A 27,526-nucleotide genomic window follows, 5' to 3' on the forward strand; every position below is an offset into this window, starting at 1 on the left:
CACACACACACACGCCCACACACACACAAAAGAAACGGATTATATGAAATAGATTTAATATACTTTTTCACATATGCACACATGGGTAAAATGTTTATATTGTATGATATATTGCATTGCACTTAAATTACGCATGCAGCAGTACAGCCTGTTCTCACATGAATTTAGTCTGATTTTGTACAAAAACAAATTTTCTCAAGAGAAATGTGAATTTGGGAATTTCTTGGAAATAATATATTTTTTCTAAAAAACATTTTCATCAATGTTCATGCAGAACACTTAAAATTTAACCAAATACAAAAAAAATACATTGAAGCGTGTTCACCATATTTTTTTTTGTGTGATTTCCTCCTAAATTCTTGTGAGAACATGTTGAGCAGTATTTTTTGTTTGTTTCTTCTTATTTGTTTTTGCAGTATATGTGTGTCCAAACAGGCAAAAGTTTTTGGGTGTTGCCTCTTGACAACCGATTGTGCATCACTTAAAGACAAGGCGAAGGATTCTGAACATCTTACAGTTAGACACCTTTTCACAGTTTAGGTCCAGGATATTATTTCGATTTGGGACTGCTCCCCCTGGTAGCAAAGGAAAATGTCAGGTCCAGACTGACATGTACCAGTCTCTTCACATGTCCTCGAGTCTTTGATTGAATCTGTGTCTTCTCCTTCTGCTTAATTAAGTTCCAAACAAAGGGACAGGCTGTTTTTTTTTTTTTGTTTGTTTTTTTTGGCTTCATTTGTGAGTTGTCGCCTTCACAGCTTTCCGTGGCCGCTCACGTCCACAGACATGCAGCGACACTGTTTGACCCTCTGAACTTTGCGGTGCCGGAAAGGAGGCTGCAGATCGGGGCAATCCAGCTGCACGGTGAGCTGCGTGACGCGGTGCGGCCTGCAGAAGGAGCACGACTGAAACGGCTCCTGGGCTTTGTTGTGGCCTTTCCGTCCTGGGCCTCGATTGTGGCCCGAGCCGCTGGGCCCCATGTGTCGGGGGATGTAGAAGGAGTTGCACTGGCCGTAGCAGAAGCGGTTGACCACCGTGCGGCTGCGGCAGCCGTCCTCGCTGATGGTCTGGCGCAGAGGTTGGGTCTTGCACCAGTCCCTGCGCAGGTAGCGGCGCTCGGTCACCACCAAGGCCTCGCGACTGGATGAGAGCACCTCGGGCTTGGGCTGCAGTAGCCGCTGGTGGCGCTCGGAGGACAGGTTGCCTTTGGTCTTGTACGGTGACGGGATGTAGCCCTGCGGCCGGGACTTTTTGCTTTCTGCCGTGATGCAGAGCACCCCGGCCAATATGACCGCGATGGTTATTCTCCACAGCATTCTAGATCGGACAGAGACAAATGAGCGTGTGTTAGGAACAAAAAGTAAAACATCTGTTCTTGCACCATTAGAGAAGATTCATAGCACGCGTTCACGCTCACCACCTTTTACATTCTGGCTATGCTGAAATTCATTTGTCAGCATCAGCGTGTCAAACCCTTGGCTATTCACAAACTCCGCTGTTCACCTCACCATTATGTAAGATGAATGATCCATCAAGGAGAGCAATTTGAAATGCATTCGTACATAGTTTAATATATGAACAGTATCCACATATTTGTTTTTTTCTGAAAACGACTGACATCATAAAAGATTTCAAACAGAACTATAATTTTCCCTCTTCAATGTGGGCCAGACGTTCAACCAACAAGATTTGATTTGTTCAGTGCGTGAGAAGAGGCAAATTGTGTGTGTGTGTGCAACTCGTGGCTGCTTCACCCTGACAATGGCCCGAGGATCTGACAGTTCCTGGCCAAGAAGACCCCCGCCCATCTGGAGTAATCTCCCTCCTCACCTGGCTTTGTGTGATTTATTTTATTTATTTTTTTTCCTCTCGCCCAACCTCAAGGGAGTCATCAAAGGGGAACCGTTTTGAATATGTGGACGACTTCAAGATGGCCGTGACGACAGAGTTCCAGAGGATGCTGGAAGAATTCTTCCAGAAGTGCATAAAGGTGTGGCAGAGGCTGGAAAAGTGTGTTGGACATCAGGAGGATTGAAAAATGTATCTCTTGTGACACCAGTCCTGGAACTTTTCTGACACATCTTGTTTGCACAGCCGCCAGACATCTACCCCTCAACAATACCACATACAGTCAGTTCCAAAAATATTGGGACATCTGCACGCTTCTCATTTTTGTCTTTAGGCCTCAAAATGGATTGCATAAACTTACAAATCCTTTGCAGTCAATTTCAGCCTGAAGTCTGGAACACATACCAGATGGATTTCATCGCTGGTGATGCTTTGTAAGACCTCTCCTCTCCATGTTTTCAGTTCCTGCTTGTTCTTGGGCCATTTCCCTTCACTTTCGTCTCCAGCAAGTAAAATGCAAATGAAGGTCAGATGACTGACTTGGCACTTGTATAACATTACATTTGTTTGCCTTCAAAAGCGCTTTCACAATATGCTTCCAGTCATTGTCCATCTGTACTGTGACGCGCCATCTGACAAGTTTGTAAGCATTTGGCTGAATATTCGAAGATCATCACATTGCCTTCCGAATTCATCCTGCTCGATAAATACGAGGGGATCGGTTTCGTTGCAAGCCTCACTTGCTCACGTCATGACACTATCATCACCAAGCTTCACTGAAGAAGTGCTAAAAACGCTGATTGCTGCCTCACACCGCAACAAAGATCTTTTGCCACGACAAGGATTTACAAAGATTTCTTTCGTTAGAAGTGGAAGTTTCAAATCCAATCTATGACAAAGGAATGGAGATTTTGGGTTTGAGTTTGAGATCTAATTTTCATTTATGCAAGTTGCACCTGAGTATAAGTCGCAGAAAAGAATGCAAAACTATGAATTGTCTTTAAAAAAAAATAAATAAATGTCAGCACAGAAGCTAGTGTGAACGAAGTACGTCAAAGTGATAAATCTTGACGAAGAGAGAAGCTCTGTATGTATGTATGTCTTTGCCGCGTGCGTGTCTGTGCATTTCTTCTAAATGAAATCCGTCAGCCATTTATATTTAAGGGTTTGAAATGATATCAAACTGTTTTAGGGTTATTGTACAGTTCAAAAGTAAACTGTAGATGAAAATACAATTTTGCGATTCTCAACATTTTTGTGGCTGGCGTCAATTTCTCGTGCTTTTTCACTGTTCGCTGCAGGGCTCGATCCTCATCTCCCACCCATAGTCGGGGTTCCCTGTGTTTGCCTTTTCTCTCGGTTTTACAACCCTCCCCGAAAATTTAACAAAGCCCTCCAATCAAATGATGTCGTTACGCGCACATAATGAGAAGGGGAAGTTGATTTTTATTGGTCTAGTCGCCGGGTAAAATAATTGGGCCTTTGTTTACGTTAGTCATGAACTATGCCGCAAATATGTAAGCGGGCATTGGACAGGCCCATCTGCATGCCATTAGGGAAGGACGACTGCCCCCCCCCCCCAGTACCCAGTCCTTGTTTTATTGTCTTTGCTGATACGCTATTGTTTTAAGACTGCACTGAGAATGACCTGCCGTCTCTCCGATCGTCTTCTATATCGTCCTCACGTCATAAAGGGAGAATTGATCCCGCGTCTGCCAGCGTGCATGCTGTCAGTGTTTTGCGCCAGCACATTTTTGACCATCACTCAAGCATCTTTCGAGCAGATGTTCCCGAAAAGGACCAACAACGAACCAAAAAGCCTCAAGGCCATCGTGCGCGTCTATCGAGCGAGTCCTCTTTCGCTCAGCGAACGTATCCCGTCTTCCTCTCTGCGACCTGCGAGTCACCCGGTCCTGGAACAAATTACTTAACGGCAATCCGCTTTGGGATTTTGACTCCTTTTTGTGCTGCTCGTGATCCTGATGTCATGGCAGCCGTGTCGTCGTGCGATCTCTTCTCAGTGACGCTTGCTCTAGACTTTGCCGTCGGCAGCCGTTCATCCATTGTGTTGGGATGCCAGATGATTTCTAGTAAGCATCTTCCTTCATTGAATGTGTCCTTTCTTCATTTCTAGGATTTGGAACAAGTTCATTGTTCACAAATCTCAGAGTTTGAGTCAGGGACATGCGATACTGCTGAACTTACTGATTGTTTTTTATATGGCCTACGAATGTGTTAGGAATTCCTAGACACGCCCCCCAGGGGAGCTCCATGCAACCTCGTCGGGGAGAAAGTACCCACAGAGGAATTCCCGGGTTCTTGTGTCCAAATGAAATTCTGATACACTAAACTTGCCTTATTTAATAGCGTCTAACAAATAAGATGTACAAAATTTATGGTCAAGTAGGAACAGCAGCGTTGGGTTGAACCAACGTTGCCCGTGGGTTCAGGAAATCATGTGATCCCCGCTATCGTGTAGGCTAGTGGTAGACTACTATGACAAATTTGGACCATGTCCCTGATTTGGGACGGGTATCCCTCATTAAAGGAGGAGTACAGTGGTCATCGCTTAATAGAAGAATCCTAAATTCACCTGCCGGAACTGTTGGACTGCTCCGTCTGATAGCCTTTTAAGAGCGCCCTTCCATCTTGAAGAGAGCCAACTATCAGATCTCTGAGTTTTGGTCAGCGATTTAGTGATAGACTACGGCCCATTCCAGCTTATGTGCCGTACAAATTTGTGGTTACATCATCGCGGTAGCTATGGAGCTCCCTCATAAACCGAAAAAAAAACGCCCTGCATTTCCACAAATAAAAAAAAAATCATGAGTCTAAGTCCTGGTCTGAAGCGCAAAATCTATTTCTCCTGGTCGGACTCTCATCCGTCCACTTTTAGCCGTTATCCAGCTTGGGATAATGTTTGTCCGTCTTGCGCAAGGAAACCACGTCAGCTGTCTGGACAACACAAACTGCACAGGTTGAAACATAGAAGCTTCTTGCTGTGATGGAGCACTGCTAACTACTCATCCCGATGAGCATCCCTTCCTTGAAATTCAAACTCCCCAAAGGACTCAGAGTTGCCGATCGGCCCGACCGTGTACGCGCAATTTGACAGATGGCCCCTCGAGTCTGCAGCCGAGCTTCCTGTCTCCACGCCTAAGAAGCGGGCCTGACGGTGCCAGTCCTGACAAGCTCTCCTCATCAATCCTGCGGTTGAACAATCTGAGGCTTCGGTTGAGGGATTTGAGGCTTTGCAAAGGGAGGGGGACTTCTGCGGTGGGGCGGTTCGTGGTCTGAGTATGGAGACAGTAGGAAGGGGGACGAGGAGATGTTGAGGTTTGGGGTCTCTCCCCGCAACTTAATTTTTTTCCTCCCCTCCCAACATTCTCCACTCTGTCACTCCGTCTGACGCTTGCACTAATCATTCCAGGATCCCGCCGGCGGAAGGAGACTGTGGTGGAAAAAACCAAAGCGAAGCCGACCTCTCCGTCTGCTTTCGACTAATATCGCCCACGTAAACATCTCTGTGACTGCAGCGCAACCGCAAATACTTTGGGGGACACGCTTCACTGGAGTGTGGCAGACCTTGCTTCCAAAATTCAGGCCTCTAATGAAATTACAAATACCAGAACCAAATACCAGAGAGAGAACAACCATTAGGCTTTTGCAGCATTTTATTTTCCACAGCGGCACTTGAAATAGCATCGCTGTACGCTAATGGCGCTCCTTCCAAAGCCCCGGCAGGATATTTTAAAAGACGACGTATTAAACGGCATTGTCGCGACCCGTCTGCAAAGGAAACTGTAAACAAACACAACCCGATGTCTCAATTATCGCAGCGCCTCAGACACATGCCGCAAAGTGTGTTTAATTATAGGAGAGCTACGTTTAACTCACACTTGCACGCGTGACCGCACAGCCTGGCGAAATTCCACTTAAAGAGGAAGTGTGTCATTATCCGCGTTTGTTGGATGGTTGGATTTTCCCAAAATCCATTCGGCAGTTGTTGCATTAACAGTTGGGATGGATGAATGTTTTGGGGGGTTTTTTTCCAGGAGAGAGGAGAAAGGCGGAGTCCGCTCGGCTGTGTCAATGTGTCAAACGCTCGCATCGCCAGGAGGTTGCTCCAGGCACTTTGGGCCGCCTGTTTGTCACCACAATCCATCTTGATAATGACTCTCAGATATTGAGCTTTTGCCTGTAAAGTACCGACTTGAGTGCAAGAAAACGCCTCGGCCCCGGCAGCCAAATGGAACGCTTTTCCAAGTGAATGACGGCCAATTACAGATACTTCGCGGTTTCGAGTGTTCAATCAAGACGGGGGCCGCTTAATAACGCCTTTGAAGCTGCTTTCTTTTGGCTTTTATCCAAAAGCCACAAACGTAAACATTCCCCCAATTTCATTCCATTTAATGTCATTTCATTGATTAAGATAATTAATCAATCAATGTGGACTTGATTCATTTGGACATTTATGTTTTATAGGAACAGTTTGCCGCTTTATGCAAGCGCTTGAAATCGGATTCTTGGATGAGGTTGATGTGGACGAACTTCTGAGCACTAACCTTTCGACTTTGTCATGAAATTTGGGAGATGTGACTAACAGAAGATTTGATGCAAGTCTGCCGACTTTGAGGAAAATGGGAGAACCATGAGCAGAGTTATTGCTTCCATACATTTTTGAGCGCCTATCAGGTTTTGTGACATGCCACCAAATTTGAATGCAGTATTCTGTCCAGCCGCAATGATGAAAATGTTTGTCAAAATTCAGTCTCTCTTTCTCTGACAAGTTCGTCTTTGAAGGACATCTGGAAACAAAGCCTTCAATTTGTGCTTTAAACCAAAACGACACATTTCACACGTCTTTTCCTGCTATGGTTTTTTTTTTTTTTTTTGTGGGGATGAAGATGAAGTCAGACTTTGGGAGTTGCCTTTCCCCCCCAAAATATTTAAATGGATAATTTGGAGCATAAAATGGGCACAATCTCAAAAGATTTTTTTTTTCACAATTTAATTTTGCCAATCTGTCCTTCAAATCTGGCAGCAAGCGTACATTTTTTTGTGGGCTCATAAAAATGGCAAAAAGAAAATTATATTAAACCAACACATCTCACTTCCGTTGTGTTCTTGAGAATTTTTTGTCAGGCTTCCAATGATAGACTTGCTGACTAAATTTTATGTGGCTAATTTAAGCTATCTCCAGGAGCGCAAATTTCCAAAAACAAATTCTAGCGGGCGCAACTAAACCATTTTTTGTGGGGCCCAGGATGAAAACGCCAAGAGTAAGACAAATTGTCTGACAAATCGAACAAGTTTTTGAAAGAATCTTGGCTGGAAACCTAAAACATCCGATTTAAACCATATTGTATGACTTGTCTACGATTTGATTGGCCTGCCCACCAAATTTAATGTTATCAAGTGAAAGGTGTTGAATTTTGCCAAAATGGTGTGATTAATTGTAAGCGAGCCAAAACAAAGCAGTTTTATGCAGCGCAGGCTTGTGGCCTCCCTTTTCCTCTCGTGTCAAAGCACCAAATCAAACTGCAGTTTGGAAATCTTTAGCCTTTGGTAAAAGGACTTGTGTGTCACTAAAGAAAGCGTAACGTGTCAGCGAGCAAATCCTCTTTTAACGTTGACGCAGATGGTACAAGGTGGTGCAGTCGCCGGTGCGGTAAGACGGATCAGAAGGCAAAACGCTCTTTAAGCGGTGCAATGCGTTAAGAGAGAACACTGCGTGAAACTATGAAGTGTGTGTGTGTGTGTTCCATATCAATTTTTTTTTTCCATAACCGCTCTTAATCTCACTGAGACGTACTGTCATCGGCAAACGGGCAACGCTAATTCCCAGCGATCTGTGGCCGCTAATTACAGTCATTCTGCACGACACTTTTATCCAGAGTCCCTTCAAGTTGGAGATTTGGACTCTGGGTGGGCCGCCGGTGGGAGTCAAACAGCCCACATTGACTTACTCAATAAGCACAGATGCTCCGATTACACGCTGCTTTGGAACAAGGAGTCACGTCCTGCTCACTGGAAGCAGCCCTAAACATTGAATTTCATATTGTGTCCGTCACCCCACCCCACACACTCTTCAATACTTTTGGAAGAGTGTTATAATTTTTTTTTTTCAAGGTTTGCCTTATAGAAAAGTGCAAAAGTCTGAATACGTCTTTTTCTATGTACAAGTTGAAGTGACTATTTTTGTAAGAAATGGACCGATCCATTTCATATCGTTTAGTTCTTTGGGGAGAGTAATTTCGTTCAGACGCCGTAGTGGAGGGAGGGCGGTTTTTCTTTTCAAATTCTCAAAATCGGTTTACTCTCCGAGAAAAAAAGTACAGAATTCTGGAATCTGGACTGCCTTTTCCAGTAGTCTAAAGGATTATTGTTGTTTTCTTTTTTTGTTTTGTTTTTTTATAAACATAACTTATAAACACCACAAGATATCTCTTCCACCTCTTAAATGTCCCCAAATTTGGAAAGCTGCTTTAACATTTGGTCCACAACTCACACCCATCGAAGACAAAATGAAGCACAAAAAAAAAAAAAAAAAAAATCAGCATTGAAGAATCTAGGCACAATTCTTTTCCCATGAAAACGACAGATTGCTACACTGTCTCAATTTAACAAACTCTAAGCGAACATTTCAGCTCTAATTTAATTTGATTCATAATTTCAGCTCCATGTGTTGCATTCAAGTGCTGAAGCGTGTGTAAAATGAGTAATACCTCTCAGCGTGACAGTAACGTGTCAAGGATGCGGTCTGGGCAGGTCATTCCACCTTCAGCGGTCCTTGCGTCCGCTGCCAGGCTCCGGTTTCCATGACAACAAAGTCCGTAAGTATCCCCAAGGCTTGCTTCCTCGCCCCTTGCTCTTCTTTGACAGTCAATGTCTTGAAAATGCCGAGTTGTCTGTCATATCGCTGTCATCTGTGGTGATGATGTCTCCTTGATGAAGGTTCTAGAGAGCAGCTCCAGGTCTTACTGTGAAACCATCTCACGGCTCTCAGTGTGTATGTGTGTGTATTTGTGTCGTGAGGCAGTGAGAGTGTTCCACTGACTGTAAAGCCTTTCGACTTACTTTGAATCACCACCAGCCCCTTCCCTCCTCAAGAATGGGAGGCTTTTTTTCCTATTGGCCCTGCTCATTGTGTGATTCAAGTAGCCTTCACTCCTTTTATTTGTGAGCGCGTGTGTGATTCTTGGTCCTTGCCTCTTGATAAAGAATGACAGTCATTTTTCCCCCTTCAATCTTTCTTGAGCCAAGCTTTACTTGTGTATATATACTTTAGAAGATGTATCATATTTTGACTTTAGTCACTGGATGATATTTTAAGGATCTTAAATGCTATATTGTGTGTTGAAATCGTGGTAGGGTGTAATGAACCATAACTTGTAGAACACTGGTGCCCAAATGCGGCCCTCGAGAGCCTCTATCCAGTCTGTTTTTAGATGTTTCCCCCCTCCAACAGAACTCATTCAAGCGCTCAGGATTGTTATCCGGCCTCTGCAAAACTTGCTGATGAGCTGATCATTTGAATCGGGTGTGCAAGAGGAGGAAGACATCCAAAACAGGGCAGAGAGGGGCTCTCTGTTATAGAGCATTCCAATGGTATGACTGAGAAAATGCCAATACTGCAAACAAACAAAGACCAATTAATAATATGAATTTGAATTAAAAATGACTTGAAAATGAAAGAGGGGAAATGGGGAAAATATTAACTGAAGGTTGGGGGGGGGGAGCAATTGTTTCAACAAAAAAATGGGGAAAAATAATCAGGGGAAAAAAGTGAAATAAACTGAAAAAAAAACTGAGTGGAATAACCAGCAAATTGAAAACAAACAAAATTGAAAAAGAAGAAAAATAAAACAAAAATAAAACTAAATGTAAAACATACCATACAATGGAAAATTGCAAAAGAACAAAAACCTACTCACAAAACAAATAGAAAAAAGGGGGGAAACCAAAAGAATGGAAAAGGGTAAAAGGAAAACAATACATAATAAATAAATGGGAAAAATGTGAAAAGTAAAAGAGGAAAAACACCCCCTAATGGAAAAAGCCACCAAATCATAAAACATTTTTTGAAAGCGCCTAGCAGTAATTATTAACAAGGATTAAAAAAAATAATACCCAGTAAAAACATTTGCCTGACTAATCTTTCTCCAGCATTCCACTGTGTTGTCGTGAGCGGTCCCTCTTCTTCCATTTTCTTTCTTTCATTTCTTTGGCAAGTAACCTAGCCCCCTCTAGCGGTTGAAAGCGCATCCTGCACGCTGGCCGACCGAGGAGCCCGACCCACGCACGCACACACGAGCCACAAGAACAGACAGAGGGCCGACTTTAATCATACAAGTAAGTCAAAGTGTCTTTAAATATGGTAGAAAAATAAACGCAGAGAGAGAAAAAAAACGTAGTGATGTTTGACAGAAGACAGCAGACAGGAAGTAAGTATCCTGGAGTTTTGGATGGGACTTTTACAAGTGCAGTGGAGACCAATGATCTGCCGATTTATTGGAGTGCAATGAAATATTCCCAAGCAAAAATAAATAGATAAATAAATGCACATTAAACAATCATAGTAATATAGGTGTGTGTGTATATATATTGTATATTCATTTTGCACAACGCTTTCCCAAAGTGTGACAAAAGTCTCTTTGACATTGTCATCATGGAAAGCAATGACACTGGCTAGATTTATCATTTGAAGCTGATTTATTTTCTGTGTGTGTTTTAATTGACTTGATTTTCGCTTTTTCCTCTCTCTCTCTGACATCATTTGTTTTTGCCGAAGTGAACGAAGGAAGGCCTCCGATCCGGTTGTGAGGATGAAACCGGAACAAAACCGTATATATATATTTTTTTTGTATCCCACCAAGTTTGTCAGCTTCCTCACAAGTCCAGTGATTCCTCTTGTTGTTTTTTTTCTTTTCCCCAATGTCAGTGACTAAGAGGAGCAAGCGAGCGGAAGGAGCATCCCGCCGCTCTCGGTGGACGTGCAACGGCCGGTGGATGACAGACGAACAGATCGGGCCTGGCTCACTTGCCGCCGAGCTGAGCCGAGAGGCGACGATGGGGATGGAGAGATGACGTGGCTGCTCTCCATGTCCCAGAGAGAGAGAGAGATGGCATTCTTTATTTTATTTTTTTTTCCTTTTCTTTTTTCTTTTTTTTTTTGAAGCATGATGGCACACGGCTGGTCCGTCACTTGGTAGTCCTCTCCTACGGTGAAAAAACACACAAATATGTAGATGGCCGAATTAAAAACGCATTTTATTGCATAACAGTGAAGAGTCACAAAATGTGGCACCCGGGCTCCCTCTAGTGGTATGCGAAAGAATCACTGAACGAAATACAAAAAAAATTGACCCCTTTAAAAACCTAAAATGCTACAGAAACGTGGAGCTGCCAATGTGGAGTAAAAAATATTTTGACTCCCAAATGTGTTCCAATGTACTTACGTTGGAACATATTTGCCAGTCACTTGTATTTAAATTGTACAATGTATGTTCAAACGCTCGCAAGTTCATTCAAAACGTATTGGTAAGCTAACCGCTATAAACATTTCTTCCTTAATGCCGAACAGAATTCTAATACATCCTAAATACTTAATTTTTGGACGTAATGGTATAAAGTGTTATCGGCCAAATACTAAATAAAAATTAAATATTTTTTTTATTTGAGCAAGTCAATACCCAGTGGCATTATGGGAGGAAAAAAAGCTTTTACAGTATTATACTGCAGCCACAACATTAGGTACACCTGCACCATCTAATAGGATCTCATGAAAGTAAGAGCTGCATCAAAAATGTGTCCTTTACAAAGACGATAACGCTCAATTTGGATTCCTTCATACTCGTTGGGATGGGTCCCAGTTCCCCAATGAGGACAAGCGCATTACAAAATCGAAGCATAACCAGTACGGAAAAGCCATCATGTTTTATTCTCCGGCCTTACCTGGAAAGTACAGCTTTTAGAAGAGGTTCTTGCTCTTCTATAAGGGGGAAAAAAGACAGACGTTTTTATGAGCATGTGCATTGCAGAAACTTGGGCAAATATCACTTTTCATTTCCAAGTCAATAAATTATAAATGATGGAATTTCACATGTGTGAAGTGTACCGTCATAAACAGTGGAGACCGTTATTTAGACAATATAAAACATTTTAAAGAATTTGAATGATATAACTGAAAATGAAATTCAGAGTTCAAAGGAATATGAAAGGACTAGGGGTGCAGCAATGCCACTTTTTCAGATCGAGTATTCATGTTTGAGTACTCGTCGATACGAAGTACGGATCCGTGATAATTTCGATGAAAATTAGTTTTATTTGTAAAACACACACTTTTGGGTGAACATGACGTTTTAGTCAAATATAACACACACAAATATAAAATTGAAAATAACATTGAACACATGTCACTCAAATATGACACTTTGTTCATTATTATTAAAAATCTTTTTTTTTTTTTAAATTGGGTGCATATTCTTACACTCTCTTTCTTGCTGCGTCATTTGTGCTCCAATATTGATTATATAGAAGTTGACATTGTGATTTGTCACCCAATCAATGGCATTCTTTTTTTTATCTTTATGCTTTGTGTGTTTGCTTTCACAGTAAACTAAAACTGGAGCGTCAATAAATGCGAAGCAAGCAAACGTTGACCTTTCTAAAGAACTGTTTGCTATCTGCCAAACTGTGCACAGCACGCTCAGGGAGGACAGAATCATATAGTAGTTTGTAAATGACAGGTGGAGAACAGATGCGGTAGTATCAGGGATTTTTCAAGACCAATTCGGAGTGCAGACCTAGAGTCTCGGCACACTATTAAAGATATGTGCAGGTACTTGTGCAAATAAAGTTGGATGATAATTATTAGTGTTTGTGTATTTGCAACAAAATTCTACAGCAAAGAAAACCCACATCCTCATTAGTGAGCCCATGTTGTTACAATTTGTAACCTCAATGGCAACGTTCTCTTTGCCGGGATATCAAGTAGAAGAAGCGTCTCAAACTAATTAGAAGCGCTCGCTGATTAATAGAATGACGACAGCCTCACAATTCAATGCTATTCTTCATTGTGGCCTAGATGCCAGACGGGAGGCCTGATGAAGTGCCGAGTCCTCCCCACCTGAAAATAAAGTCTATTAATAAGCGTCTTTTATCCTCCCTGTGCACCTCATTGGTATGACTGGCGCGTGGGTGCCTCTTTTGTTTGCCACGTCCTTTGCTTTGACCGGCGCTTTGCACGTTTCAGCAACTCGGAATCGTTCACGACTGTCCTCTGCGGTTGTTCTATGCTGCACAGATATAGTTTCTGCACACACAGGGGATGTGTACTTCACGTCACTCACATTGAACTGCCTGTGAACCTGTGTGAGGTTTATTCCTGATACCAAGCGGAGGGGAGCGGGAGGGGGGTGGATTAGAGAAACAACACCCAGCTCTGCTTTTGTTCCAGAAGGCAATGGAAACTAAACCGTAGCCAAATGGGACTTATTCATTACTGGCAAAGCAAAGTGGTCTTTCTGTGAGAAAATGCATTTTCAAGCATCCCATGCTGTAGGTGGCGTAACTGTATTGTTAACGTTATTATTTTTATTAAAAACAACATCTGTAGTGTCCAAACGAGAATGGTGGCACAGCACTTTCACTTACTGAATCGTTGGTGAATGGGAAAGGAAATCACTTTCTTTCACCGAATCGTACGTGAGCGGGAAATGGCAGCACATTCACTCACCGAATCGTTCGTTAACTGGACGTGGCATCACGTTCACACACTGAATCTCGAACGTGAAATTACCCCACTGATTCCGTGAACGCCAATAGCGTTGCAGCATGCTCAGTAAAATCCCTCGTCCATCTGACCCTGGCTGCTGATTGGTCGTGCGCGACGATTGACTAAATGCCCGTTCCTGAGCTCAAATGAACTGAGAAAAGAACGAATCAGGAAGGAAGTGATCCATTCACTTACGTTCACTGAAAAGATTCCTTCTTTTTGAACGAATCTTTCAAGAACGACCCAACATTAAAGGGAATGCCTTGTTGCACTTAAAGGGGTCATATTGTGTGAAGAGCACTTTTTGTTTAGATATAAATTCCTGGGTCTCCTAAAGTGTGATTTCTAATTTTCTTTTTTGTCATACGTCTATTTCCGATTTTTTTCCACAAGAAGGTTGCTGTGTGTGACTATATGTCTGTAGGCTGTATTTATTTTTACACACGCATCACAAGACATCAGACCTATAGAGAATCTCTCTCCCCCGCTCTCGCGCGAGCTGTCATAAATCTCATAGTGGCGTTAGCATCAGCAGGAAACTAGCAGGATTGTTGCTAGCAGGTGCAACTAATAGATGAACAAATTACATCGACGACAGAATCTTCCAGCAAGCTCAAGAAGACCTTTGGCGTAATGAGCACAAGGTCAGTCTCATTTTTTTCATCCACTGCCGCAAAGCACGACGCTTAATTAATTTACATTAGCCTGTTCGTACATATCATACACTGCAGCGCTATCATTTTGTGATATTATTTGGTTGCTTAATGATCAACATTATTGCATGGAAATAAGTGTTGGCTGAGACTGTTTCTATAAGCAAATGTGCTAATTAAATACATGTTTACAATTTATGAAGGAGATTAACGGAAAAGTGACTTTTTTATTATTTGAATACAACTAGTCTAAAAAAAAGGAACTATTTTGGGGCAACGTCATCCAGAATTTTTGCCAATTCGTGACATCACAATTAGTTTTTTTTTAATAGTAGGCCATCACTGTCGAGAAAAACAAAAGATATTGATAGAAAATGAAAGGTGTGAAAGGTTCGCGGTTGTTGGGGCTGTTTTTAATGGTTAAAAAAAACGCATGATGCCGATAAGAGTCACCAACCATTAAGAAACCACACAATGGACATTATTCAGCGCGTATCATACATACTAAGCAATTTTATGCATGCATCTTGTCCCCATGGGCACAAAAGCAAATGTTGCAATCATGCAAATTTTTGATCGCCTTCTCTTCATTCCTGGCTGGAATTTTCCCAAAAGACGGATATCAGTGGGTTGATATGGAGTTTTTGTGTTGACAAAAACTCTTGTGTTTTTTTTTTCAAATCGGATATTTGCACAACTTGGTACGCTGACCTTGCGCTCATGCAAGTGCGAGCAACAGCACCTCCACGTTTTGGTTTGGCTCGATGTGGAGGGATTAGGTTTAACGTGTGAGCTAACGCACTTTGAAAAAGTGTGACTGCATACCAGGAGGGCAGCGTTTTCATATCCCGAAGAATGAAAATGCAGCACTGGAACTCGCGTGGGCATCTTTATGGTAATGTTTAAGTGAGGCTAAGTCGATATAGTGAGAAATGAAACCAACAGTCCTGTGCAGGAACGCCAAGAAAAAAAATAGTGGTTTGTAAATGTATGTGTTGAACTTAAATGTTTAGGTTTTTAAAAGTAGTATGAATTTTTTTTAGGCTGATTATGATTTTTGGCTGGATAAAAATCTGATAATCTATTGGTCCATTTATTTGTAAAGGTATATAAAGGATAAAATAACTTTTTTTTTGGTGTCTTAATGTGTACAACAATAAAGATAAATTACAAGCACAACATTTGACGATGCTTTGTCCTTTAGCATGTGTAAAACTTGAAAATCCGGATAATTCTGTGCAGATTTATTTTGCGGGGGTGAACGTATTTGAATGTCATTATCTTTCTTCATTCATGTTTACTGTGATGTAAATATAAATAAATTATAATAATAAATTACATTTAAAAAATGCAGTAATATTTTGGCAAGTTAAAAAAAAAATTAGAGCCAATTGTTATAAATCAGTTGAACTCGGATGGCGCCAGAACACGACATCCATTAAGCTTTTGGCATTGAAAATAACTTTGGAATTGTAGAAAAAGTTGTACTGGCACCAAAACAAGCACATTATAATGTAGACATAAAAAATACAATCATTTATGTATTATTTGTTAATGTGTAAAAATACATAAATAAGATTTTGTTTCCACCCACCCTTTTCAAATTGCGCTATATCGGCCAAGAACAATCCAAATGTAAATTTGTTACCTTCTTCTTGGCCTGCAATAACTCTTGGTAGGCACTGGACCGAATGAAGCGGCTGTAGGAATCACTCTTCATCAACTTGTAGATGTGTTCCTGTAACGCATGACAGTAATGCATAAAAACATCCAACACGGGTGTCACATGGTATTTACACTGAATAGCTTCACAACGCGCCGTGACTCATTTGTAAGCAGGAATGAAGACGTTGCGGCAGACGTCTGGCAATGAGTCAAATATTCGTCTGGACATTATGGGACCACAAGCGTGCAGATGGGACACGACGGAGTCGCGTACCTGTGCGTCTTCAAAGGCATAGCGTCCCGGGTCTTTGACATTCTGAGTGGTTTTGTCGTAGCTCTTGGAGTCCACGTTGATGGCACTGGGTGCACCCGGAGCCAAAAACTCCTGCCAGATCTCCTGAACCCGAGTTGGGACTTCTCGGATAGGCCGTTTCTTGAGTTCCTGGACTGCTAACCAGAACCTTTCACATGGATGATATTTCTAAATTAGACAACAGCGCGTGGAGAACTTGACAGTGCTCTTGATTGTAGCTTCCTGAAAAATTTAAAGGGACTTAAATACCTTTTTTTTTTTCTTTTTTTTTTTTAAGCCGAATCTGATTCAGATATTTGGTAGCATAAAATTCAGCTAACCATTTTAATTGGCTGATTAATTTCAAAATAAATTATTAATAAAACTGTTTTCTTCCCTTAATGTTTTCACACATAACTTAACTTCAACACAGAGAGAAAAAATAGCCCCAAAATGTTTTTGGGAGGATGTTTGAATGTCCTGACAAAGATATGTTGAAATGTGTTTATATTTTCTTTCTTTTTTTAAAAAGGAAAATAATTAAATCGACAGATTTTTGCTGATTTCAAATGAGCTCATACTAGCCCATTAAATCGACTGGGCGTATAATCGTTCAGGCCCCAGTCACAAATTTTCAGTAAACTCAGTAATTTTTCACAAAGTATATACAATACAATATTAAAAAAATATTTCAAATAAAATCTGTTGCTGCACTGCAAGTGTTCCAATAGCTTTAGTTAATATAATCAATGAGTTATTTATAAGCTTCTAAACAATTCCTTCAGTTTCCGAATGAGTAAAAGAAAGAATCATGTTTTGAATGGAGGAAGCGCGTGAAGGAGAATAGTTTTAACGGTACATTGCCACAAAACGCTCCACGAGAGGAGCCGCCCGCGTGGGGTTTGAATGGATGTAAATGCGAAAGCCTCGTGGCACCGCCATGCTTTATTCATAAGTGGCTGTTTGCATGCATCTTTCAAACGTCTGCAGTATTCATGTTGCCATGAATAAACCAATTAGCGGAGGATTTCTCAGCCACCTGCACGTACATTTGCCGCTGCTGTGCCCCGATTAACAGAAATGTTGCCCCTTCGAGCCGTATTTTGACCGCGTTTCTTCTTCTGTAAACACACTTCCTGGATGGCAAACAGTCCAATCTGTTGTTGACATAGTTAGAAATCCATAATTGTGAATCGGTTCAACAGGGCTAAACGATTGTGAAAAGGAATAGGTGATTTTCTTTTTTTCCCCCAAACAATAGTAATAAAGCTTATGCGCATAACTTATATACACAATAAATATAAATTCTTCCTTCTCCAGTTTGTCACCGACTGAGATGATGCACAGGTATGTGTGTACTGTATCAGTGATTGTGAGTGCGCACATTTGTTGGCGGAGGGAAAAGTGTGAATTAAATCCTCCACACTCTCTTCCGTTTGCCCGAGCATATTAATCGCATTCTCCCACTCCCACTGGCGGGATTCATGCGCGAACTGGAGGCATGTCCCCATGAAGGTTGAACATTTGTAGTAGGATGAGAGGCATTTAAAGTGCGTGTGAGGGCGCGGTGCATTTAGCTTGAGTTGAAAGCAGGAGCAGCAGTCGGAGGCTTCTTTGATTACATTGTGTCACTTCCTGTGTGTGGGTGCTGATTATTAGTTGTCGGCTTCATAAAATCCACTTAAGCGTATTAAAACATATCCCACCTGAGATTCTCCGAGCTGAACTCAGACTCGAGGAACTTGAGGAACTGTTCCCTCCCCACGGGGTCTTTGAGAACCTCGTTGATGCCGAAAGCCCATCTCTTTACCCTCTGCTGGCCGGGCTCCTTACTGGACGGAAGGGGGAGGAAAGAAAGAAGGAATCGGTATCAAGGAAGTAAGTTGTAGTGATACTTCTCAAGTGAGAGACGAAGATCTTTATATAGTGGGGAGGAGTTTCGGGAAAAAAGGAGTTTACTGAAATGACAAAGTACCTTTTTAAGCACATTAACAAAATACTTTAAAAGCATTTAAAAGTGAAGACATAAAAGCGAAAAAAAAAAAAGACTGTACTGTGTAATTGAATCAAATGTATGGGGAGGGGGAAAAAAGCAAAGTTTTGAACCTGCATTTAAAATAATTCCCTACCATACAGCATAACCGCTAAGTGCTGCTTCACCATGTTTGCTTTGAACTCTGGCCTCCACTAACGACCCAAGTCTGCAGAGCTCTGAGCCCTACAGGGATTATATTCCAAAAGCATTTTATCATTTATTTTTATGTATTCTGATTAATTCTGTAACAGAACTTTAAAAATCTATTGTAAAGTTTACTGGGAGCCAATGTACCGTAAAGACTTTAGGACTCAAGTAATATGTTCTGCTCTCCTTGTTAGCTGAACAGCAGTGTTTTGGTTGAGCTGCAGCTGTTTGATGCTTTTTTTCAAAAGGGAGTCTACAGAAGATAACAGCATGGAGAATTTTGGCGCATGCAACCTCTTAGGAGAAGTTTTTCAGCCGGTGAAAGGCTGTTTTAGTGATTGACGCTGCACTTTTGGTGCATTTATCTTTAAGGGTAATTTAAAATAAGTTTGAAATGACAGGTTTATTGCCCATCATAAATTCAGTTCATTCATTTTCAGGAATGCGCCACTACTGATACCGTTATCGTTAGTCCGAAAAAGTTTTCAATACACAGCCATGTTTTTGTGGGAACTGATACTGAAGTGTTGCAAAATTGATGATGAAGTCCTCCGGTGCCCACCGCTAACTGGCGAGCACGGAGTTTCGCAAACCCCGCTCTGCTCCAAACGCATAGTGTGGCAAGTTGTGTTTCTGCGATGATCTGAAAGAGTTGATGATCAGGTTTTCATTTTCTGTTGGTGTTTTGTACTGTACAGTGGGTTGTGCAATTAAAACTGTGTCAGAGGTAACTGACTGTGTCAGGTTATTCATACAATACAGCCCCAATTAAAATCTAGAAATTATGTTTAAAAAAAAAAAAAAAGAGGGCATATTTTTGGTACGATTTCCCTCAGAATCTTTTACTGAACTGGCCTCTCACTTCATCACGAGAGAACATCAATCAATAACATCATGTAATGTTGATCTGTTCAAATCCAAACAGTAAGCTACTAATAATTGTGTTCAATGGGTGTATGTCCTCAGACATTGATTGGAGGCTCTTGCAACCAAGCCTGCTATTGTTGCCTTTGCTCCATTGATCGCAGTCAGTGCCCTAATTTTCTTACGTGAAGCGATAGCGCTATCGGAGTGGAAGTTCAGAGGTTAAAGAGGGACCATGAATTTTCACTTAGACTGAGATATTCATGACGCCCAAATCCGTTTTGTACCCACCTTGCTTCCAGCTCCCACAGTGTGGTGTCATCTGAGATCCAAGGATTGGACGGGTCTGGCGGCGTGAGGAAGGGGTCGTATTCGATGTACTGCTCCGTGTAGCCCAACAAACTAGAGGAGACGCAGAAGACATCATGTGTAACCAGTGCCTTGCTTGTCACCTTTTTCTAATTTTCCGGAAAGCTTGGTCGGGTTTGAATCTTGTGGTACTTTGGATTCCTCTCACTTGACAAAAACATGTTCAGCTTATTGCAAATGGTGTGAATGTGCGTATGAACAGGTTTTGCCAGCAATTGCCCAAAGTCACCTGGGATGGGCTATAGCTCGCCCGACACCCAAATAAGGACAAGCGGCAAATTTAATGCATGGATGCAAAACGTGATGGAGCCACTTGTGGTCACCAGCCACACGTTCTACTGAAGTATCTGTGACTTTGAGTGTGTATGGCTTTAAAAGGCAGGGTCTGGCCCGGTGAGTGACGTGGCCGTCAGTGTGTGAATGTGTCGATTTGACTAGCTGTTAGCTAGCTAACTAGGTGGTGTATATTACGTCTTTGTTTTGCTAGCGTTTGTTTAAAAAAAAAACGATTGAAAGTGCACTCTGAACACTTTTTAACATGGATACATTACCTTGTGTTGATGATCAAACTTTAAAAATTCAGTTTTTTACATACTCTTGCTATTGTTTTAATATATTATTTTTACCTTGTTACCTGTTTATTTTGTAGTTGTTCATTCAACTTATATTTATTTATAAGTCAAAATATTCCTTTACAATTATGTTCTATGCACCTCCACTAATCTGAACGCGGCATTATAATTAAATATTGCACTTGTGGAATATCAATTAGGCAGAAAATCCCCCCTCTACCCCATTTCTCGTCATTGCTCAACACGCCAGGTCGTTTGAAGGCTCACTAAACACTTTAATAGTCAAACTGAGTTAAGACCGAATCACCCTTGCTCACCTCTCCGCCACTTTGGACATTTTCAGTCGATGCCGGTCTAATTGCAATTGCCAAAATGTGATCTGAAAGCAAAGCGGTGAGAAGTTAGTCGACATCGCTCGCAGTCTACTAGCTGAGCGTGACATTGGTTCACCTGCTCCTGCAGCTCCTCTTCTGTCGGCTGCTTGGCCTCCGGGGCCGGAGTGTGGGTGGGGCTGTGAGCGCGGATGTCGTTCTGCAGTCCGTACACCGACTGGCACAAGATAAACATGAAATAAATCAGCAGCGCGGCATTAAACTCCGAACCTGCCAGTGCAGAACGTTATCTTGCCGCCGTCTCGCAAAAGCAGGCTAATCAAACGCGCACCTTTCGGGTTTTGTGTGGATTTTTCATCCTGGAGGACTTCTTAATGTCGACCTCTGTTGTATTCACACATCCAGGCTGCGAGAAAGAATGAAGAAGAGAGAGAATTATTTTTTTTTTTCCCTCAGCATTTCTGTTGCTGATTAGCTCACAAGAATGCCGATTCAAAAGGCAACCATCCCCGTTGTCTTGAGTATTTGTCAAATTAGCCGGATGTGGAGGGATTGTGAGCCGTCTCCTGGACAATGTATCAGACGTCAGGTAATTAAACACTTAATGCGCCAATTCTTGCAAAGCTAGCGAACCTGAAGGGGACTTAAAGAGTGCAAAGTCGGGGTGATTGAGTAAGTAGCTCAGATCTCTTCAGGAACAACAGCGTGAAGCCGTTCTGTGTGACGGAGTCGGTGCAAAATCTGAATTAATATTGATTAAATTGCCCCAAGGACGCATAAATTGAAAGTGTTATTTGCCAATTAAGCAAGAGGCTGATGCTATTTGAGGAGGGCAGCGGCGGCGAGTCTTTAACCTCGGGGGGGGAAGTTAAAGGCTAATGTTAAGCGAGCATGTGGTTAAAGAGCAGCGCTGATGCTGATGTGTTGTGACACTTATCGACTTATTTTGTGCGTGTCTGTGGGGGGCGAGCGGACTAACATACCCGTTCACAATTGATATGCCCCATGCAGGTACCATGTTTTGCACCGTATCGAAAACATTAGTAACACACAATGTGCCAGTGGAGGTATTTGTGCCATGTGCGAGAAAAATGAAGAGCACTCACCACTGGTCTGTGCACGTCCCAGAACGCTCGTTCCTGACTGTCGAGAATTTTCCTCTCGATTTTGTCCCTTTTCTTATCCACTCTGAGGAGAACAAGAAGAGACACTTCATCCGTGTGACTTATGAGAGCACAGATGTGATGCGAGAAGCTGGAACGTGTCCTAATGAGGAGCCGAATGCGCTACAGTTCAGTTCAGTTGAGTTTTGGTTATAGTTGATGACCTCAAAGGGGTTTTTATTTAGCATTCGCTGGTACGTTAGAGTGGATTATACAGAAAACAAACAGCGACAAATAATTGTTGGTGTATTTCTTCATCTTTGTCAGGGTACGTCCATATTCCCTTCAGGTGTGCCAGTGCACTTTTTCGGAGAAGCTCAGAAATGTCAGATTTTTCGACCTTGGCTGCAGTCTCCTCAACATTAAGTGCTATTCAAGTTCTCCTTAGTTTATAACGTGGCCTTCGTTATCTTTTTGTCTGGCATTGCTATGATATTGTTTTCCTAGCAATGGAAGCAACAGGCAGAATTCAGCCATCCGAAGTTCTGAATCTTGCTGAGATGAGCTCAAGTGCAACGCTTGGTTGAAACTCAACTATGTCAAAACTTACTTTGCTTGTGCTTCTGCTTGCATAAAAATGAACTCCCATTTCCTGGCGAAAGCTCGCTGTAGCCTTGCTAAGCTCTCCTGCAAGTCAGACAAACAAACAAGCAAAAAAACAAAACAAAACAAGGTTTTGAGGTGATTGGACTGATTATGTTTGCTGCACATGCCGTGTACAGTTCACGGCTGGATAGCATTACTAATGATCCCTTCTCACCGAAAAAAACAAACATGCTTTGCTATCAGTGTGAGAGAGAGAAAACCAGAAAGTGACGCTAAGGCAAAACGCTCTTTCGCTTACCGCCTCGTAGTCTGCAAGCTCCAGACGTGCTTTGTTTTGCATTGTTCTTTTGCAGAGGTAAACAGCTGAAAGAGAGGGAAAGAAAAAGAGGCAACGGGGGCGTATGGAGGCGGGTTAGAGAACTGGATCTCAGCTCGGCCTTAAGTGGCCCGGCGTTTTACTCATTTAATCCTCTCAACTGCACATTTAAACTGGCCTGTAAATCACAAAGGTCACTGGCTGTGCGTAGAGCCTCTGTTACTGCGAGTGTGTGTGTGCCTGACTTTTGATGTCTCTGCGTATTATCATTCTCCCTTCATCCCATTGTAACCTGACCATTAGGTGGTCATTAAGCCCTTAGACTGTTTTTAAAATTCAAAAGACTTAATTCATCAGTCTGGCCAATGAGTCTTTCACATCATCGTGACCTACTTCATCTCTCTGACCGTGACTCAAAACAAGACCGGGTTGAAAAAAATAAAAATAAAACACTGTTGGAATTAATACGCTGCCAAAAGCTCATCTGTGTGTCACCATTAAAATGTTCCTCCTTAATGTGCTCAGCAGGTGCATGCACACAAGCCGTGGCTCAGCTTTCAGTCACTGTAATCAGTCTGTCTGATGAAATTAGAGGGGGGCTAAATTCCAATTGAGCTTGTGATACAGTTAAGTCAGTTGTGTTTCACTATGCAGCTCTATTACAAACGCAGTGCAGAAAAAAAAATGCTTCAAATCTCAAACGGCCAGCAGAGCTCGAAATGATGGAGAAAAAAAAGGAGACAAACAACAATAACAATCGAGGAACACAGATCTTGTGAATTCATTTCTGTTGCTGTTGGCTGCGGTGCGCAGAGCAGTTTCATTATAGAAGAGACTGAAGGCAGAAAATAGGGCAATGCAGCAAAGTGGAGACTGCGGAGTACAATACTGCATCGCCCAGAGCTAAGGAAAAAGCATTGAGGTGATTTTTTTTTTTTTTAATCAGAGTTGCAAATAAAAAATATACTAATTCAGAACCTGCCCTTGTTTTATCTCGAGTATATCAAGTTTTTATGTCGTCACAATTATAATAAAAAAAACAATAATATGTAATACTAATGTACATTGTAATATTTATGAACTAAGGTTTAGATTCAGCATCAGGTGCAATTTTCTTTCTTGATGTGCTAAAAAAATACTTTTTTTAAATCGCCGTCAAATTCTAAAAAAAAATTATATAAAGGCATCTCTGATTAATTTTAGTTGTTCTTATAGCGGCGTCATTTTCAGACCACAAAAGTAAAATTTGATCATGATTTGAAAGTGTCTGTATACGCAGGACGTCATGATGTGCTGCAACGGCGTTATAGTCCTGAATACATTATTTTAGCTCATTGTCATTCCAGCTCCGTCAACGCCGTCTGTCAACATTCGCATTCCACTAGTCACACAATTTCGTATTTTAATTTTGTCATTTTATCACATCAGCGACCATTTGTAATTATTTAACTGGCAAATAGACTGGAAACTTGAATTCACCCCTAATTTGTAATTTCAATTGAACCCAATTAAATGAGTTGATTGGCGACAACATCAAGTTGCAGAGAGAGCAAATTCTCAGGCTAATTGCAATTTTGAACAGCGCTCACCATAGTCTGTGTTTTCGGGTTCCCAGCAGTTTGATGGCCAAAAGTATGGAGTCTGGAAACACAAATGTGACAAAGCCAATGCTCATGAAAAAGAAACGGCAACATCTCTGACAGACGACCATATGGTGGGTTGTCATGTGAGGGAGGCGAAGGGACGGGGTGGGGGGGGTGTCGTATAGGCGCATCATGGCATCTGTCACAACAAAACATTTTGTCTTATGAAAGGCTGCCGCGCATCGTTGAAAACGCATAAGCTCCTTTTCAGCAAGCGCTTGACGCACTCATGCATCTTGCCCGTCTTCGGGCGACACGGCACGCAGCTTCCGATGAGAAGGCGAATCGTGTGAGGGGAAACAAACAGCCTCGAGTGTTCATTTACATTGATTAGCTGTGCCGTGCATGGGCGGCAGCTCATTGGGTGGGTATCGCTAAAACTGTCAATCCTGCAATTCATGTGCTGTGCTTTTTGGGCCCATTTATTTATTTATTTATATATATGTATATGTATATGTAGAGAGATATATAGATATATATCGATATATATATATATATATATATATATATATAGATATATATATATATATATATATTTATATATGTGTGTGTAGAGAGATATAGATGTAGAGAGATATAGATATAGATGTATAGATATAGATATATAGGTATAGATGTATAGATATATAGATATATCGATATGCAGATATATATCGATATATATATATATATATTTATATCGATATGCAGATATATATCGATATATATATATATATCGATATATATAGATGTATAGATATATAGATAGTGCTGTGTTGTAAGCACCACACTCCGGCAGTGTTTGTTTGCGAGGCCCGGTGGTATCTTAAGGAGGGTATTTTGTTCTGACATGATGTACTAAAGATGTGCAGCTAATGAGGTACAGTGTTTGCATTTGGCTTTGCAAGATATGCAAATTTTTTAAGTAAATAAAACTGAGTTAACCGAGTTAAAATATTTAAAAAATAAATATTTTTTTAATTAATCTTGAGTTAACGCTTTAATTTTTGACAGTGAGAGTGTATGAATTATTGGGGCATCAGTCTATCCGCAGAGACTTTATTCCATTGGCGCCTGGGGATGGCACAGTGGTACTTTTAGTCTGCCAACAGTGTGAATGCCGCTTGCCCATACAACGCTAACCACTAATGTATAATGAAAGCTGAAAGATGTTCTTGTTTGAATAAAAGATGTACTTGTAGCTAGTAAATATATAATCAGAAGAAACATTTAGAACATGGGTGCCCAACCCCGGTCCTTGAGAGCCCCTCTCAACCCTGTTTTTGACGTCTCCCTCCTCCAACACACCTGATTAAGATGATCCGCTCATCAGCAAGCTTTGCAGAAGCCTGATAACGATCCTGATTGTGTGTCGGAGGAGGGAGACAGGCCGGGTATGGGATCTAGAGGACCTCTCTTGGGCACTACTAATTTAAACCTTTGCAGGGGATTTGGACCTAACGCAGCACTTGGGTGTCAAACTGAAGGCCTCAAGTCTTGATCTGGTCCATCACATCATTTTACGTGGTCCACGTTTAGATTCTTTAGCGCATATAATTAAGTTGGTGACTTGAGCTAGGTTGTTGTGACCTTTTACTTGCTGGCTCGGCATCTTCTCATCTATTTATTTCCACACTTAGCAAGTGAAACCAGTTCAGTCGGTGCAGTCACATAGGAAGATACCAACACATTCTTTAGGTTAGCCTCTACGTTTTCGGGTAGTTACTCTTCGCTCATTAAGCATTAAAGATAAAGGATCAGGGAAGGTTCCCAAAAACTTTTCAACGCTAAAGCTTTTAAAATGTGTCCACTTGCAATTTTTTTTGCAAAATGGATTTGTTCTTTTAATTTGGTGAAAAAACTATACAAAAATCGAATTATTTAATTACTTGAATCATTATACCAGCATTTATGTTGAGCAAATGCCTTCTTCTTCACCCACATATCTGATTTTGGCTTGCGTTTGATCATATGCTGCCCCCTGTAGGATTAAATGTGCATAAACATGTTTCGAGTTCCAACTGGTGTACATATACGTATAATATAAAATTACAAGGTGTCCACGTGACGTGAGGCTGGCTCTCACCTGAAACCTATAGAAAGTGCCGTCATCTTTGAGGGTGAGGACATGGTCTGAGATGGGAAAGAAGTAACCATGCGCCGCCATCAGCGTTCCGAGGTGAAGAGCCTCGACTGGGAAGGAGAAAACGCACAAGAAAAAAAACCGCAAACTTAGTAGCATCTTGCATAGTTCACGTTATTCAGTACTAAACTTTAGCCGGCATACTCGGCAAAACCACGCTCAGGTGTGATTCATGCTGTTAGATGTATTATTTTTATAATAGGTCCCTTATTGTGGTTGTACGTCGGCACTGAATCACACTGGGGAGTGTGAGGTCTCAATTTGAACTGAACACACCAGCGGGGGGTTTAGAGCGAGGTATGTGTGCGTGCGTGTGTGTGTGTGTGTTGACTGATGAAGCAACCTTTGAGAGGAGGAGCTCATCAGTTCAATCACCCATGTTGTGCCTGCCTGGCTGGCTGCGGAGAAAATCTGCTTTCCTATGGCGCTCGCTCAACTGTCCTTGATTTTAAACCATCACGTAATGAAAACACGTAACCATCATCATCATCATTATCATCAACATCATCTGTGCCTTTCACCTGGCCTGGCGCACATCTCGAGCTGGGAAGCCTTTAATGATGTCAAAAAGCCGTGAGTCGTGCTCTGCGTCATGGTTTTGACCACCTGTTTGTATCGCGACAGTTTCTATGTCGGTCAGAATTTGCTCGTGGACGAAAAGTAGTTGTCCAGACTATTAAGATAAAAGTTGGAATGCGTGCCTCAGTCCAAATGGACCATCTTGCTGTTAAATCTTGGTGAATTTTGTTGTTAGAGCACACGCGGATGTATCTGCAGCTGATGTGTGTGCGTGTCTCTGTGTGCGTGTGTGTGTTTGTGTGTGTGTAACAAGGCTCCATTTATCAATAAGTGATGACTCGTAATTTATTCAAAGCCGTTTACGTGCAAACACTTCCCTTCTGTGGTGTAACCTGAAGGATTAGATTATATAATCACCTCTCTGGCACACATGCACACATTTTTAGCTCTTTAGTGTTTGCATTATTTTGCACTCAAATACAGTACACTCACGCAGCATGATAGGCTAGTGGTTCGCACGTCTGCGTCACAGTTCTGAGGTTCTAATCTCGGCTCCAACCGGAATGTGTAAAGCATAGCATCATGAAGGAAGGAAAGTCCTAAATCAGGGGTTTTCAATCCTGTTCCTTGAAGGCCGGTTTCCTGCCTGTTTTCCACCTCT

General features: G+C 41.8%; 2 protein-coding genes across 4 annotated transcripts in view; both read right to left on the minus strand.

The window, feature by feature from the left end:
* The window catches only part of rgs7a (regulator of G protein signaling 7a), a 147,194-nt gene that overhangs the window by 84,113 nt on the left and 35,555 nt on the right, over positions 1-27,526 (minus strand). For 2 of the 3 annotated variants that reach the window (XM_088305385.1, XM_088305386.1), the window contains 14 exons: positions 26,290-26,396; positions 24,171-24,222; positions 22,564-22,628; positions 22,270-22,346; positions 21,663-21,744; positions 20,888-20,962; positions 20,675-20,773; positions 20,542-20,603; positions 19,575-19,685; positions 17,944-18,069; positions 16,220-16,406; positions 15,929-16,018; positions 11,806-11,842; positions 10,173-11,070 (listed from right to left, as the gene is read on the minus strand). In XM_088305385.1, the coding sequence (XP_088161511.1) occupies positions 11,822-11,842; positions 15,929-16,018; positions 16,220-16,406; positions 17,944-18,069; positions 19,575-19,685; positions 20,542-20,603; positions 20,675-20,773; positions 20,888-20,962; positions 21,663-21,744; positions 22,270-22,346; positions 22,564-22,628; positions 24,171-24,222; positions 26,290-26,396 (1,154 nt within the window). In that variant the 3' untranslated portion in view covers positions 10,173-11,070; positions 11,806-11,821. Of the gene's footprint in view, positions 1-10,172; positions 11,071-11,805; positions 11,843-15,928; positions 16,019-16,219; positions 16,407-17,943; positions 18,070-19,574; positions 19,686-20,541; positions 20,604-20,674; positions 20,774-20,887; positions 20,963-21,662; positions 21,745-22,269; positions 22,347-22,563; positions 22,629-24,170; positions 24,223-26,289; positions 26,397-27,526 lie in introns of those variants that run through there. The other variant, XR_015845139.1, reaches the window with a different exon arrangement.
* Positions 40-9,060, minus strand: grem2a (gremlin 2, DAN family BMP antagonist a). Its single transcript, XM_088304753.1, has 2 exons — positions 8,577-9,060; positions 40-1,317 (listed from the first exon to the last, which is right to left on the minus strand). Exon 2 carries the CDS (start codon positions 1,314-1,316, stop codon positions 753-755), a length of 564 nt encoding a protein of 187 aa, XP_088160879.1. The 5' UTR covers position 1,317; positions 8,577-9,060; the 3' UTR covers positions 40-752.

This window comes from Idiotropiscis lumnitzeri, chromosome 9 (genome assembly GCF_059441095.1).
Source record: "Idiotropiscis lumnitzeri isolate Australia: NSW breed Sydney's pygmy pipehorse chromosome 9, RoL_Ilum_1.0, whole genome shotgun sequence".
In the NCBI taxonomy this organism is placed as follows: Eukaryota; Metazoa; Chordata; class Actinopteri; order Syngnathiformes; family Syngnathidae; genus Idiotropiscis; species Idiotropiscis lumnitzeri.

Excerpts from the sequence above, each read along its gene's own strand:
- grem2a (XM_088304753.1), bottom strand. The coding sequence starts at position 1,316 with ATGCTGTGGAGAATAACCATCGCGGTCATATTGGCCGGGGTGCTCTGC.